The sequence below is a fragment of the Chrysemys picta genome, chromosome 1, assembly GCF_011386835.1.
Source record: "Chrysemys picta bellii isolate R12L10 chromosome 1, ASM1138683v2, whole genome shotgun sequence".
In the NCBI taxonomy this organism is placed as follows: Eukaryota; Metazoa; Chordata; order Testudines; family Emydidae; genus Chrysemys; species Chrysemys picta.
The window spans coordinates 274,360,159-274,376,833 of record NC_088791.1 but is presented as its reverse complement, the minus strand read 5'-3'; the positions used below and the strand labels follow the sequence as shown (position 1 = coordinate 274,376,833).

The 16,675-nt window shown below is 40.5% G+C and overlaps 1 protein-coding gene across 28 annotated transcripts in view; it reads right to left on the bottom strand.

Annotated features, from left to right (window-relative positions):
- Window positions 1–16,675, bottom strand: part of MYCBP2 (MYC binding protein 2) — a 384,804-nt gene that overhangs the window by 132,065 nt on the left and 236,064 nt on the right. For all 28 annotated transcript variants that reach the window (XM_008178543.4, XM_008178544.4, XM_008178547.4 and 25 more), the window contains 5 exons: window positions 11,307–11,479; window positions 10,730–10,874; window positions 7,599–7,811; window positions 2,643–2,698; window positions 1,961–2,076 (listed from right to left, as the gene is read on the bottom strand). In XM_008178543.4, the coding sequence (XP_008176765.1) occupies window positions 1,961–2,076; window positions 2,643–2,698; window positions 7,599–7,811; window positions 10,730–10,874; window positions 11,307–11,479 (703 nt within the window). The remainder of the gene's footprint in view (window positions 1–1,960; window positions 2,077–2,642; window positions 2,699–7,598; window positions 7,812–10,729; window positions 10,875–11,306; window positions 11,480–16,675) is intronic.

Genomic DNA, 16,675 nt, shown 5'->3' with positions numbered 1-16,675 from the left:
ACAACTGGCAAGTACTTTTTAAGTACTACCAACAGGTATGTGTCCAGGTACATTAGAAATCAAAAGTTTTGAGTGGCATATTACCATATGTAAATATTTCCACCAAATAAAGAAAACATTTTTTTTTAATCTTGTTGCATACTATTTTACAACCATAAAGCAGGTTGCAGCAGACTCAAGACATTTCTTCTCACACACTACTAGTGACTACATGTAGCTTTTACAATCATCTGGAATACTACAGGTAATGCAGCACATATATCTAGAGACAAATATTTCACTTTTATACTTCAGATATGGAAATATACTAAATTCCCAGATACAGCCACTTTTTTTGATCTTCCTCAACATTTATGCTCCATGTACCATAACTCACACTGTTATTTTAGAGCCAGTAAAGTAGCCTAGGGTTTGCAGGTCATGAAGGAAACTAAGCCAGTCAGAAGTGGAGGCAAAATTAAAAACTGCAACTATTTGAAAGGATTGAGACTTTCCCCCCCAACTTTCCACAGAGGAAACAGGAGTATTTGTAAGTATTTGAGACCCCTGGTTTCTTAAGGTTTTTCCCTCTCCTACACTTCTGTTAGGAACCCCTCAAGCAGCTTAAACAATAAACCTTCCTTGCATGCAAGACCACTAAGAGCAACATGAAAAAGAGGAAAAAAGAAAGCAAAAAAAAGCAGGCCTTCTCTCCAAGAAAACAGTATTACTCTTAGTATTCAGATCTGTGGAATCAACCTCAAAGAACTCAGGAGCATAGCAACTGACCACCCCCTGCACATTCACAACTACCCTCACATTTCTCAAGCAAGTGTCTGAGGGTTTTCATTGCACATGTGCAGAAAGTGAAACTGGTAAAAGGGAATTTCCTTTTCCCAGGTTTTTTGTTTTTCATGGCAGTCAGTGTCATGTTTTCCATAAAATCAGGAATTTCAGTGAAAATATTAGTTTAACACAGGATTACACTTCTCTTTTCTTTCTTGATTGTCCAATGCATCTTCACTTGAGCTTCAGACTGTAAGCCCTTTGGGTCAGTGATCTGGATTGGTACTGACCTATTACTAACTAGTGTCCTGTACATTTACAATACTATATAAATGATTAAATTACCTACTAGGATCCAATCAACTCAGGATTGAATAAGGACTGGGAATGGCTGAGCCATTACAAACACTGAATCTATCTCCCCTTGTAAGTATTCTCACACTTCTTAGCAAACTGTCTGTACTGGGCTATCTTGATTATCACTTCAAAAGTTTTTTTTCTCTTACTTAATTGGCCTCTCAGAGTTGGTAAGACAACTCCCACCTGTTTATGCTCTCTGTATGTGTGTATATATATCTCCTCAATATATGTTCCATTCTATATGCATCCGAAGAAGTGGGCTGTAGTCCACGAAAGCTTATGCTCTAATAAATTTGTTAGTCTCTATGGTGCCACAAGTACTCCTGTTCTTTCTACTAGGATCCAAATTCTGATTCTCTTCTATTTTCCCCTGCAACAGTTAATCTCAAACACCTATAAGGAGTGCAGGAAAATCATTTGCTTTAAAAAGATTTGTGAGGTCATTAACTTTTGCAGTGAAAAGAATCCCGAGCACTAGCTGTCTTTAGTAAAATCTACACAGATATTCTACTACTGAAAGGAAAGCTTAAGAAAAACTATTTAAAGGTGAATTAAAATAGTATTTTAAAAGAGTTCCAAACAGTTGCTTTAAGCTCCTTCTGAAAGTACACTTTTGTCAGTCGTGTCTTTACTTTTAGCTTTTTGATAACAGTATGCGGGGGGAGGGGAGAGGTAGGGAAGAGAGAGGAAAACTGGATAGAATGCTCTTGGATCCCCCAAAGCAGTGTGCTAATTTTCATGGACATGCTACTTACACAAATCTTCGCACACCATTGTGGATACATACATGTTAAGCGCTTGTGGTTACTATACAAGATTAATGAAAATTAGATACCTATTTCAATGCCATCTATAGTAACATGAATGGTGTAAAGACCAACAGCTCCCGGGGTCCAATTTGCACAGTAAGTACCATCATTATTGACTCGGATCAACATGTTTTCACTGGGTCTAGACAAAAACAAAATAGACATTGAAATAATTAACCAAATGTTAACTTATTTAGAAGGCATTCCGCTGATTTATTTTCTGCTTTTTTGCCCTCCATATGCTCCCAAACTACACTGCCTTTTGTGGTCTACCAGGGACATTTCTATGGAAACAGGATCTTTGATCCATAGGAATTCATCTAATCAAGCCACTTGTGCTCTTCAAGTTGTTTATTATGAAATCATAACCTACTACAGTAATTGAATGTGATATCATATTCAGAAAGTGAATTTAGGTGAGGAATAAGCAATTGGAGCAAATAAACTAAGTATAAAAGATTGATTTTATGGAAATGTCCCAGTAATTTTAAGAAAAACGTGCTAGATTTTCACTGTTTTCCCCTACACAGAATATTTTTCAGAGTGTTGAAGTCTGAACAGTTCTTTAAACAGAAATTACAATAACTCTGCTGGAATAATTAGCCTATTCACATAAAGCTCTGATATTAACATGATTTTTAAAAAGTTGGTATAATATTTACTTTTAATTACAGTCAATTTGTAATTCTCTGCAAGACTGTATTTTACCTTTTAGGTGTTGGTGAGGCAAAGCGTAATTCTTCAAATGAATAATTTTCATATACCTACAAAGCAGAGGATTAAAAAAATGTTCAGCTAAAACAAAATCAAAACTCAGTCAATGCTATTATACTACTACTGTAAACATTTTAAAATAAAAACAAAATAATTTCTCAAAACATGTTACTCTAATTGATCACATAATAGAAGTGTGGAATAGGGAACCAGAAATAGATACAAAGTGTACACAAAGATACACATTTTTAAAGTGACCTTTTTATGTGAGAAAAGTAATTATTGCTCATGAAAGGTGCTGATTAATAGTGCTTTGGACAGGGAGGGAAGAGTAAAAGTGTGCCCAGTTTCCAAGTTGCTAATGCACCTGACCCCAATTCTGAAGGGACCACTCTCAAGTGGTAAGAAAGTAGCTAATCCTCTATCCATTCTTGATTCTCCTGCTAAATCTGCCAGCAAGGGTTTGAATGAGTGGCATTTATATGAGGTGGACACTGTCAACTATCATCTGGAATGTGTATGAAGGCTCATTTCTTCTCTGGAACAGCGAGGGCTAGGATGAAACACAAGTAGGTGAATCTCTTGGTTGACATCAAATTCTGAGGAAACCTTAGGAAGAAAGCAAGACTGTGGATATAGTGTCACTTTGTCGTGCTAGAATACTAGGTACAGAGGGGCAGCCATCAAGGCTTCAAACTCCCCCACTCAGTCCTACATCCTGTTCAGCCAATGGCGGAGACAAACAAGTTTGTTTACATTTACGGGAGATAACGCCGCCCACTTCTTATTTACAATGTCACCTGAAAATGAGAACAGACGTTTGCTTGGCACTTTTGTAGCCGGTGTTGCAAGGTATTTACATGCAAGATATGCTAAACATTCGTAAACAACTTCGTGCTTCGGCCATCATTCCAGAGGACATACTTCCATGCTGGTGACGGGTTCTGCTCGATAACAATCCAAAGCAGTGCGGACTGATGCATGTTCATTTTCATCATCTGAGTCAGATGCCACCAACGGAAGGTTGATTTTCTTCTTGTTGGTTTGGGTTCTTAAGTTTCTGCATTGGAGTGTTGCTCTTTTAAGATTTCTGACAGCATGTTCCATACCTTGTCCCTTTCAGATTTTGGAGGCCTTTCAGATGCTTAAACCTTGGGTCGAGTGCTGTAGCTATCTTTAGAAATCTCACATTGGTACCCTCTTTGCGTTTTGTTAAATCTGCAGCGAAAGTGTTCTTAAATCGAATAACATGCTGGCTCATCATCCGAGACTGCCATAACATGAAATATATGGCAGAATGCGGGTAAAACCACAGAGTAGGAGACATACAATTCTCCTCCATGGAGTTCAGTCTCAAATTTAATTAACACATTTTTGTAATAGGCATCATCAGCATGGAAGCATGTCCCCTGGAATGGTGGCCAAAGTCTGAAGGGGAATACAAAATGTTTAACATAGCTGCGATGTAAATATCTTGCAACGCCAGCTACAAAAGTGTCTTTTGAATGCCTGTTCTCACTTTCAGGGGACATTGTAAATAGGAAGCAGGCAGCATTATCTCCCATAAATGTAAACAAATTTGTTTGTCTTAGTGATTGGCTGAACAAGAAGTAGGACTGAGTGGATTTGTAGGCTCTAAAGTTTTACACTATTTTGTTTTTTAGTGCAGTTATATAACAATAAAAAAAATCTACATTTGTAAGTTGAACTTTCACGATAGAGATTGAACTATAGTACTTGTATGAGGTGAACAGAAAAATACTATTTCTTTTGTTTATCTTTTTTATCAGTGCAAATATTTGTAATAAAAATGATAATATAAAATGAGCACTGTTCACTTTGTATTCGGTGTTGTAATTGAAATATATATGAAAATTTAGAAAAACATCTAAAATATTTATAATACATTTCATTTGGTATTCTATTATTGTTTAACGGTGCAATTAAAATTGCGATTAATTGCAATTTTTTTTTTTAAATCAAGTTAATTTGTTTTGAGTTAATCGCTTGAGTTAGCTGCAATTAATTGACAGCCCCACTTAAAACTCAAGCATAAGACATGAGACAACAAGGTGAATATAAGCAGGCGGGCGGGGGAGCATAAGGAAACAGAGAATATTGGTCAGCATGACAGGCAATGGTGTCAGCTCACCAGCTGTCTAACCACTGTCAATTTTTTTGTAGGTATCATGGCAAAGAAGAGTTTTATGGAGGGATTTGAAGGAGAACAGACAGTTAGCTTTGCAGATGTTTATGGGAAGCTCCTCCCAAGTGTGAGGGGCTGTATGGGAAAAACCACAAAGGTACTTGTTAAATTTTCAAATAAGTGGATGATGAAGACTGGCATCATAAGCCATTTCGAGACAGGAGTTGACATTTCGATAGCATATGAAAGATGATAGGTCGGGTGGAGACTTGCCATCAAAGGGCTGGAAAGTGAAGAGAAGTAGCTATGATGGAAGTTTCCATGAAAAAAACCCTAGAATCTGAGACTTCCTGATCTCTTTATGCCTGAGGAATTTGATGAGGAATTATATAAATTATGTGAAGTAGCAGGATGACAGCTCCTCTAGCCAGTGCCAAGAATACTGTCCAGTGCCATGCTTCCTCCTCCTTTTCAGGAAAGCCAAAAGAGGGTCCTGATGTTTAAGTGTGATGCTGGTAAAGAGGTGCCAGCTCTGGCCAAGTGTGTAGGTATCGACTGAGCACTGATAAATTCATAGCTAGAAAGCACATCAGCTCACTTATATGTCAATATCGTTCAAGACAGGTGTTAGACTTATAAGGAGGTGTTTAGACCAGTGGTTCTCAACCTATAACCATTGTGGGCCACATATGCAGCTCTCTGTGTGTTGTATGGGCAGCATCCACACTATATACATACACACACACCCAACCTGTATGGCCCTGAGGATATCACATGGGCCACAACTGTGTGCTGACTGGGCCACAAGTTGACAACCACTGGTTCAGACTATAAAATGCTCGTAAGTTGCTGTATGTATTAAGCTTACTTGTAATGTCTGTATTCCATGCTACAAAGTAAAATATAAGTTTGTTTTATAATTGTAAAAATGCCTGTTCTGAATTTGTGAACTCAGATGGGACGCGTCTCCCCCTGCCCATCCAGGAGGACTATCGAAATTAAGTGGGCCATTGTAGGACAAAAGCTTTGTTGATTGCCCTATCCACTCATTGAAAGTACATGCAGAAGGCCTTGTCCCATTGGTTTGAATGCTGGAAGAGGGAAATAAAGATAGTTGACATTAAAGTTTTTCATCTCTTTGCTGTTGGACTTTTATAAGGGCTAGATCTAAGAAACAAAAAGTAGAGATCTGCAAGGTCAACCAGGGTTAGCCCTGAAAAGACATTCAATGCGGACTGATTACTACATCTCTGTCACCTTTTGGAACCATATGCTGAACTCATTTGTGCATATATGTTGCCTGCTTTAATCTGTAAATAACACTCATTTCTTCTTTCTAGTTAATAATCCTTAATTAGTTTACTACAGGATTGGCTACAAGAGTTGTCTTTGGCGTCAGATCTAAGCTATCAATTGATCTGGGGTGACTGGCCTCTTGGGACTGAGAGCAACCTGAATATTTTGTGATTTTGGGGGTGACCATTTATCTCTATGACCAGCTTGCCTGCGTGGCAAAATAGACTGGAGTGCCCAAGGGGACTGCCTGTGACTCCATGGTAAAGTCTGTTATAGTGATCCAGAAGTTCATATTTGTTACTGGCTTGGTGAAATTTAATTAAAGAATATACTACCAGTTTGGGGTGCCTGCCCTGTTTTTGACAGTCTGGAATAGGCACACTCAGTCATAAACCACTCCAGACAGCATGACACTAAAAATAAGATGTCCTTGATTGAACTGAAAGACTGAAGCAAAGGTACCTCTAAACTGATGACATTCTTCTAAAAATGTTGCTCTTTAAATTTCACCATTGACAAGAAAATCTTGGCATGCATGGGAGGGTGTTTTTGTTTGTCTGTCTGAAAGAATGTCCTGAAAACTAAAGCTGGCTTCTGCTCCATAGGATTCAGACACTTAGCAGGTAAGCCCAATTTCCTTGGAATGTAGGTAGGACTAGAAATATACATGTTCCGTTTTTAAGATGATGAATCTGAAAGACGAGGTGGCTTCAAGGCTTCTTACAAAAGGAAAACCTTCATACAGATCTCTGACCTTATGAGCTTTAGACATAAAGGCCACAAATACAGTCCACTTTACTGAGGAGCATCCTCCTTCAAGAATGCAGCAGCATTGAGCACTTTAGACTAGAGAGGGGTGGGAAACTTTTCTGTCTCATCAATATCTCAAGAAGTTGAATTTTTTTCCTATTTTAACGTCAAAATCTTGTAAAATATTTACAAACTGAAAAACTGATTTTTTGGGGGGGGTCAAGTGAAAAGGTTTTTTTGGACTTTTACCTTTTTTTCGTTTCTTCCTCAGTCTAATTAGTTCAAATTTCTAAATGGAAAGTTTGTTGGTTTTTTTTTTTTTTTTTTTTTTTTTGTTAGAAAGAAAAGAGCATTTTCCATTTAGAAAATGGCAAAACAAAACTTTTTTCTTGACTTTTTTGAGCCAGGAAATTGGTCAAATCCAACCCTGTTTCTTGAATCCTTTTGGTTTAAACAAATTCACATTTTTTGATGACAAGTGATTTGTCAAAATATTCCTGACCAGCTCTACTTTGGTTCACAGCAGACAACTTAATGTCACTCCACAAAATTTTTAAAATCATTTTGATTTTTGTATAAAAGCAAAAATCTCTAGAAAGAGCAATTATATGTGATTCCATAAATCCAAATATCCCAAAATAGAAAGAGAGGTATAATGAATAAAATGAGATTTGCAGTTCTTTGTATTCACTCGTATATAGTCCCTTTCTTTTCCACATGGAGAAATAACTGTCATTGCTGATCTGACAATAATTTACCTTCATCATTGTAATAGCAATGTAGCGAGCTTCTTTCACTATCATAGGTTCATATGAAGCATCAAGTTTTGGTGAAGGGTGTCCTCCAAAAGTCATATCAGTGCCAGAGGAAGTGGGTGCTGCAGGACTGCCTGGTATCCGTTGGAGTTTTTTCAGTTGTTCTTGTTGCAAAGATGTTTTTTTCTGTGAAACAGGAATAGCCTTGACCTCCACCTGCCAAAATGCAATAAAAGGTGAAAAGATGATTACATTTTTTTGGTCCCTCATTTCCATTTTCATATTATTTTTAAACTACTTACAATCTCACCCCAACTTTTCCACTACCACTTTCCCGAAATGCCTTTATTTCCTCCTCCACAAACTCTACATCTCTTTTTCAATAACTCTTCCACTCTGCATATTAATGGTTGGAGCAACTTCTTCAGCAACCCCATTTGGGTCTAAAAAGCCTCTCACCCCAACAGGACCTCAGCCCCACGTCACCCCACTCCTCAGCCCCACCTCACCCCACTCCATGTACCTGAATTTCTGACAAGTACTATTTGCTATGCAACTTTCAGAAGAAGAGTAAACAAATAATCTGGAAAATGAGTTGATTTTTTTAGTATTTAAGCTCTAAAATGATTGAGTCCATCCCAGCACTTATTATAGTGCAATTAATCTGAACATGAATCTGTTAAATGGGAGTTTGGCTTGAACGGGGAGTACTGAATAAATGGATACCCATGGACACCTGCATTCAAGTGAATTTAAAAAGTCACTGATATTAATACACTCAGTAAGGAAATCACAATGAAATTAAAAATCCAGAAATTACTTTTGCAGCAGGGATCAACATTTCCTTTTCCTTATCACTGGTCTAGGACCACTGCTTTCAGACAAGTTTCCTAAAGTGTTTTTAAGACTCATTTCCAGGAGTTTACAACCACAAACTATAGATTGATTTGACAGATATAAACTTTCAACTGTGCCATCAAGTTATGCACACAGCTAATCTGAATCTCATGTGGTCTTACTGTTATGGCCTTACCTTCCCATCATCCATCTCTCTTTATTTTATGATACCCTCACTTATTATATCACATATAAGTTTAGATTGTAAACTCTTCAGTCATGTATTTCTGTTCCCTTCTGAGCCATGTCGTTTCTTTTCTGTACCTAGAACACTTTGGGGTTCAGTAAATAAAAGTCCTGAAAACATTTGTACTAGTCCAAAGTGATACTGGGACATTAAAATGTAGATGAAACCTGACTTCAATTATTTTTATTTTTTTGTTAATTTTGAATTTCTCTGAATAATTCTATTACACTTAAGTAAAAGTTAATATTTGAACAATTTCTCTAGCTCCCTTTCACAGGAATTCTGGGAAGAAATTGGGTTCCAACTGCTGCTGTCACAAGCAGTTTTGTATGCCAGGATTTATAGGCGCTGCAAAGGTCAATTAATTGGATAGTGGGAAAAATAAAAAAAACTAACAGTGCCAGCCAGTTACTTTCTCCACCTAATTTAACTGAGCGACTATAGGTTCTCTGAATATGGGATCCTCTATTTAAAGTATGGGTCTACTCTCAAAAGCAACTCTAAAAATGGCATGCTCATATCTTGATTTTATATCACATGTATTCACTTTACATGTAAAATACTGTTTTAAGAACATAAATACATAAGAATGGCAATCATCAAGTGATCAATCCCATCTTCCAGTCTCAGCATCTAGTAGTCAGAGGCTTAAGGATACCTAGAGCATAGGACTGCATCCCTGACCATCTTGGCTAATAGCTATTGATGGACCTATCCTCTATGAATTTATCTAATTCTTTTTTTAATCCAGTTATAGTTTTGGCCTTCACAAAATCCCTGGCAATGAGTCTCACAGGTTGAATGTGCATTATGTTAAGAAGTATTTTTTTTGTTTGTTTTAAACCTGCTGCCTATTAATTTCATTTGGTGACCCCTAGTTCTTGTGTTATGTAGAGGAGTAAGTAACACTTCCATAGTCACTTTCTCCACATCAGTCATGATTTTACATCTCTTTTCCAAGCTGAACAGTCAGTCTTTTTAATCTCTCCTCAGACGTAAACTGGTCCATACCCTAAATCATTTTTGTTGTTCTTCTCTGTACATTTTCCATTTCTAACATATCTTCTTTGAGATGGGGAGACCAGAGCTGCACACCAGTATTCAAGATATGGGCATACCATGATTTATATACTGGCATTATGATATTTAGTGTCGTCTTATCTAGCCCTTTCTTAATGGTTTCTAGCATTTTGCCACCTTTTTAGACTGTCACTGCACACTGAGTGGATATTTTCAGAAAACTACCCACAGTGACTCCAAGGTTTTTTTCTTGAATGGTAACAGCTAATTTAGACAGAACCATTTTGTATGTATAGTTGGGATTACGTTTTCCAATGTGTGTTACACTTTGCATTTATCAACATTGAATTTCATCTGCCATTTTGCTGCCCAGTTTTGAGAGATCCCTTTGCAACACTTTGCAGGCAGCTTTGGACTTACCTATTTTTGAGTAATTTTGTCTCATCTGCAGATTTTGCCACCTCACTGTTTATACCTTTTTCCAAATCATCTATGAGTATGTTGATCAGCCCTGGTCCCAGCACAGATCCTTTGGAACACTGCTATCTACCTCCCATTCTGAAAACTGATCATTTATTCTTACCTGTTGTTTCCGGTCTTTTGAAGGAACTTCCCTCTTATCCCATGATTGCTTATTTTGCTTAAGAGCCTTTGGTGAGGGACCTTGTCAAAGGCTAACTTCCTAACTTTCCTAACTTGCATGCTGAAAGTTGGTTCTTTTCTTCTCACACATCACCACCAATAATAAAGATCATGCAGGCCAAATTAGGTCCTTAGCCATACCTGCATAAATCCATTATAGACTAGAATGATTTAATCTGGAGAAAATGGGGTTGAGCAAGTGCAATTAACAGCATAATCTAGACACAGTGGTGTTGCACAGATGTAAGAAAGTCCCACAGAGTGTACCCAAATTTCAGAATGCCACTGTCTGCACTAATCAATTTTCTGTGTGGTATCAACCAGAAATGCTGACAAATTTACTGCAGGATGAAAACAGCGAAGAGTATTCTAGTTCATACACAATTACCTTCATACTGGGAACGTGAACAATATCTCCATACTGGTCTTTTGTTTGCACAGTAATAATAGTTGGCCAACCACATCGTATATCATCCTTGTTTAGAATTAAAGATGTCTTCTGAGGATCAGCATATGAATCTGGCTGAAGCCATCTAGAACAGAGTAAAGTTAAAAAACATTTAACATAACATTAGAATGTTTTGTACTACCTTATAATCATAATAAAGAAACACAGAGACATAACAAAAAGCCCTATAGTCAGACTTGTTATTAAGGAGCAAAAATAGAGTCAAGTCTGAAGTAATTAAATATTTTTCATAATGACCATATTAATAAAAACCCAAGGGCCAAGTTAACAAGGCCTTTTTAATATACAGATACTAATAAAAGGCATAACTATAAAAATGTATCACTACAGGATAAACAAGAGGGCTAAAACATGTAGTTTTCAAATTCCAGTACATAATTAAAACCATGATCCTAAGCAAAACAATGCCTAGAAATGGTTTAAGTTCTATATTTTGCTACAGTGGTTAAAAATGAAAATAATGCAATAATAGGTTTGTTCATATAGCACACATCACCTTGCAAGCCGTCCACCACTAGACCCTGGTACACAGACTATGAAATCATCCAAAAATGACTGTTCGTTGCTTTGCATCTGAAGTGGAAGGTTTCCTTCAAGAGCTTCTAAGATGGTTGGTGAGTGAGACAGTGCCAAACCCTTTCCAAGAATGCCTGAATGAGATTTACACACCTGTTGAGAAAAAAAAAAAAAAGTATTTCCAGCTAAACAAATCTCTTACATGTTGATGTTTTCCATTATGTGACAACACTGGTAAAAAACAGATTTTCGGGGTAGGATTCCACTTCACCTGGAAAGCAGGACACCATCTCCATACTCTCAATGACAATAGAGTGATCATGGAAAACCTCTTCTCCTTTGCATAAAAGGAGGAAGGCCTTCTAACAGAAAAGAGGGGCTGCAGCAGTGCCAGTGTGGACCCAGGGCTTGCAGCAGAGTCAGTCAGCAGGCAACCTAACTAGTACAGCTGGCCTGCAGTAGGGCTGTCTAATTGGTTACACCGCCTGACTGGCTGGTTGAGTCAGAAGAAACCCAGAAGTAGCAGCAGTTCAGTGATTGCTCACAGCATTTACCCATGGCTGTGACAGTTCCTGTGCCTACTTATTCCCATCCTGGGACCCAGCCCTGCTCCTGCCTTGCCTCACTGCAAGTAACCCGGTTCTGACCCTGGGCTCTGGTTCCTGGCTCCTGACTCCAGCTCCAACCCTTGGCTCTAGAATCTGGCCACTGACTCTAGATCTGTTCCTGGGCTCCCGTTTGCTGCTCTAGCCACTGGATCTTATTCCTGCTCTAAGCACCGGGCACAACTGCCCAGGGGCTTGTCACTGACACCTCCTCTGATGTCTTCTGTTCTATAAGGGAAATCTTGATGCTTTGTGTCATCTCACAAAAGATAAACCCACTTCAGGGTCTGGGGGAGGAGTGCCGAGAGGGAAAAAAAGGTAGATTTGACCCTCCTGGTAGAAGAGTTCTCTTCACTTCCAGGAGAATATTGTTAGCTCTTCCTCTACTTGCGTCAGTGAAAATGTCCCAAAACAAATTAAGTAAGGGGCTGGAGATACAGCCAATGGAGAAGAATCCATCTTAAGGAACTTATTTTTGATGGGGTACAATATAAAAGATCCCTTCTAGGGGGAGGAGAGAAGCTGGATAGGCCAGGGAATTGCTCTGGATCCAATGTCTCACCTCAGACAGTGGCTCAACTCCTCCCATCTGAACTCCTTGTCCTTTAACTGCTCTCTTCCTTCTTCCCATGCAGGGATAGGGGTGGGGAGGGGGAGAAAGATGAGAGTCTGAAGAGTGGCAAGAGTACCCAGTTCAACCGTACTCTCCTTTGTGCTAGTGACTAGGTGAGGAAGGAGCTCAGAGCAGTGGAGTGCCAAAGTACTGTTGCACACCATTCACCGGCAGTGTGCTAATACAGGCTCCCTCTGTCCTGCTTTAGCGGCCCATTCAATGGAGGACTGAAAAAAAAAATGCTGCAGCCAAGTCACGGTGTCATGATCCTGAGGAGCATCATGATCCAAACCTCCACCCAACTGCTTATGGGCATCAGCTAGAACTGGAACTCCCTGAAGCCCAGCTCAGATAGAAGGTTCCAACCCTGGGCCCCAACTGGTGAAACACTGGAGCTCCTGAATGGCTGGCTCACCCTACTTAAGTTGGAAGGAGGAAGTAGTTATCCATACAACTGGGCTCCACCCTACTTTGGAATGCTCACCCAGTGCTACCCGCACCTGTCTCCTGACCCTGACCTCCTGGTTTCCTGATTCAACATGATTCTTGGTATTTGACTCTTGCTTCCTGACCTCCTGATTCTGAACCCCAGCCTGCCTGAGCACCCGGCCTCTGGTCCTACGCTAACCACTAGGCTTCGCCATCTACATCCCAGCACTGAAAGGCATGGCTTGTTGTTCCTGAACAGTTTCTTTTCTTCTAGATTTTCCCCTATTTTACCATTCTGGTGGCTGAGGCAGATTCAAGGCACCCTAAATGGTGTTAAACTATGGCACTAGCTACTTCTCCACTGTAAACTCGGAAGCAACGGAGACATCTGCCTTCAAAAAAAATCTCAGAAGGGAGGGAGATGATCATTTATCCTGATTTGCCGTCAGCTGTTAGCTACACAGAAGGTAAGCACACAACTCAGCCACTTGTATGAGTTACAGTACTACCAACAATACTCTCAGAAAAATAATTTTCTAACTTCAAAAATACTATATTTAATAAAAAATATAAATAAGCCACAGCTCTATTCTGTAATATTTATGTTTGAATATATGTTCTGAGAAACTTTACTATAATGTGTGTTTAATGTAAATATTAAACAGATCATAAACGCTTCCATAAAATCCTTTTAGCTTTCTTCTAAATACTACCTCACAAATACTAGGATGCCCTCCTTTTGTCCATATTCTCATATTCCCTCCCCCCCATTTTAGGAAAACATTCTAATCAATGAGTGTGCCCAACAAGATAATTTACTTCCATATAATATGACAGTTTAAATCAATTGGTAATAAATACTGCTTCTTTTTATGAAAATGAGACCCCAGTTCTAACAAGTAAATAGAAGCATGGCTCCACGTAAGACACTATGGTTATGTCTACACTGCAATTAAACACCCACGGCTGGCTTGTGTCAGTGGACTTGGACTCACAGGGTTTAGGCTATGGGGATGTTTAATTGCGGTGTACACATTCAGGCTCAGGCTAGAGCCCAGGTTCTGGGATGATACCAGACACCTCTGTGTTCTTGGGGAACCAGGGTGCAGTATCCAGCCTGACTCATGAAAGACATTTCTCCCCCCCCCCCCCAGCCTCTGCTTAAACCAAAACCCATCAAAAGAAGAAAACTTGCAGAGAGCAGTGAAGGGCATTGGGAGACACACCTAGACCCCTACTGACAAGGGTGACAAGATTAAGACATCTCCATTAGCATACAGAATGGAGAGCAGAGACGACTCCTAGCCTCATCTGCATGAAAGATGGGACAGGAAGACATCTCAATTTACATACAGAATGGAGAATAGAGAACCACACTGAATTCTGGGACCAGAAAAAGCAGGGAAGCACTGCATCCTGGGAATCTCTGTTCCAGATGCTAATGAACCTATGTCTGCACACACCCAGCTCAGCCATTATCAGACCAATTCTAGTAATGAATCCTTAATTGATATCCAAATACTGAAGCAGCCTAGTTGCATTGTGAGCTCCCTGGAAGAAAACACCACCCATAGCCAAGAGTGATCAGATCCTATTGTCTAGTCTAAAGAAAACCCTTGAGTCATCAGTTTACCTATAAACAAATCTAGTGTTCTCCCTTGAACCATTGTATTTTATCTACAAAAATCCCTACTCACCCCCTAGTCAGGGTTCTGATGCTTAGATCCAAACTAGGCATCAGTTCCACTGGAACTCCATCTCCTCACTGATCGTGCAGGGGACTCTGCCTGCCTCTTGCCTCAGGACCCTCAGCCTCCACCATCATCTGGGAACCCCGACCAGTTCAAGCTTCAAGGAGCGGTGAGACCCCCTTCTCTCTCTCTCTGTTTTCCTGTCTACCTTAGGTATTAGCCTTTAATCATGTATGTTATGTTGGTTTAGTCCTTCTTGTGTAGTTATCACTATTATTCAATAAATAACTTCTATGGTTAAGTTGGTTGTTTCTCTCATGCTGAACTTTACTCGGTTGTGTTTTTAGCCTCCCCCATTCACTCTACAGCAACGCTTCTTTTACCTAAGCTAAAGATCCCTGCAGCGCCCAAAATACTGTGGGGTTTGCTCATCAAGTAGGTTACTGCCAGTACAATTGTGTTGGGGGAGTGGGGATAGGGATGTGCTGAATCTGGGACACATAAGGGTAACAGCTTGAAAGTGCTGCTTGACCCAGTCCATGGAGCCCAGGGGCATATAAGGAGAGACAGCTTGAAAGTGCTGCTTCATCCAGCCCAGTGAGTCCAGAGACATATAAGGGGTCAGCTTGACAGTGCTGATTGACCCGGTCCGCTCAGACTTGCTCCGGTAATGTACGTGTGGGTGTGTGGGTGTTTATCTGGTTCTGCGGTGGGAGTAACCCAGCCCTAGGGACCTTAGGTCCTGCAGGATAGCTCCATTGGGAGGGGACTTGCAGAAGGGAAAAGTAGAGCTCCATATGTAAACACAAGTGACACAAGCAATACATTGACAGGATTACAGAACCCCCTTCCCCAGAGGAGTAACCCGAATAAATGAGGATACCCCAAAGTAATGGGCACGTCTGGTAACAGGGACCTGACAAGGGGGGAGGGTCCCCGAGCCCAGCCTTCAGCCCAAGCCTGAACAGTTAAACAGCTTCGTTGCCCAAGTCCCGCAAGCCCAAGTCGACTGACACAGGCCAGCCATGGGTGTTTAATTGCAGTGTACACATACCCAAAATAAACCAAGAGTGGACAATGGACCTATCTAATGGCTGTCAAATGATAATTTGGGCTCATTATTGACCTATGTTGTGTTCAAATGTAGACCTTAAAAGGCTTTGTATCCTATTGTAGTGGGGCAACTGCCCCACTCCCGCAGAACAGGAGTTAAAAGCAGCCCTGGAGAGGGCTGCAGCTGGGAAAAAGGAGTGAGGGAGTAGCTGACCACAGGTGTGGCCAACTCAGTCAGGCCACAGCTAGCCCTATAAAGGGGCTGTGAACCATGAGCTGAGTGAGTCTCTCTCTAGCTCTGAAGAGAGAAGGACCTGGCTGCCTGGGAAAGAAGGGTACCTGAGGTAGAGTAGTGCTGGGGAAAGGCAAGAGGAGCTGGGGAGCTCCAGCCTGGTAACTCCCCAGGCTGCAGGCCCTGTGCAAGGCCTAAAGAAGGTACTGGGGCTGCAGAGGTACAGTCCTGAGTTAGGCAGCTGGTCCAAACCTCCTTGCCAATGACAAGTGGCCATGACAGACTGCAGTTTGCCCCAGTGACCAGGGGCTAGATGACGACTGGCAGTAGCCACTGAGGCAAGGTGGGTGTAGAGGCTTGGGTGTTCCCCTGGGAGGGAAGACCGTGCGTGTGGGGGTACTGCAATGGGCAGAACCCCGAGATACAGGGGCACCGGGGTCCAGGAGAGACATGGGGGCCTAAGACAGGCAAGACACCGGTTTGCAGAGGGCGTTCGGTGTGGATAAGAGCTAATTCCCAAGACAACCAGCAGGAGGCGCTGCACCGGTGAGTCTCGCTCCGCAACACCTACTTATAGGTCAAATTCCTTCACCCCATCCCTGTCTTTCAGTGAGACTGTATTTCATTTCAGCTTACCTCCCTCTTAATACAGAGAACTAACAATCAGAAATAAGATAATACAAAAGAATCTCTATGCTAAGTCAATCAGTTATTAAGAACTACCAA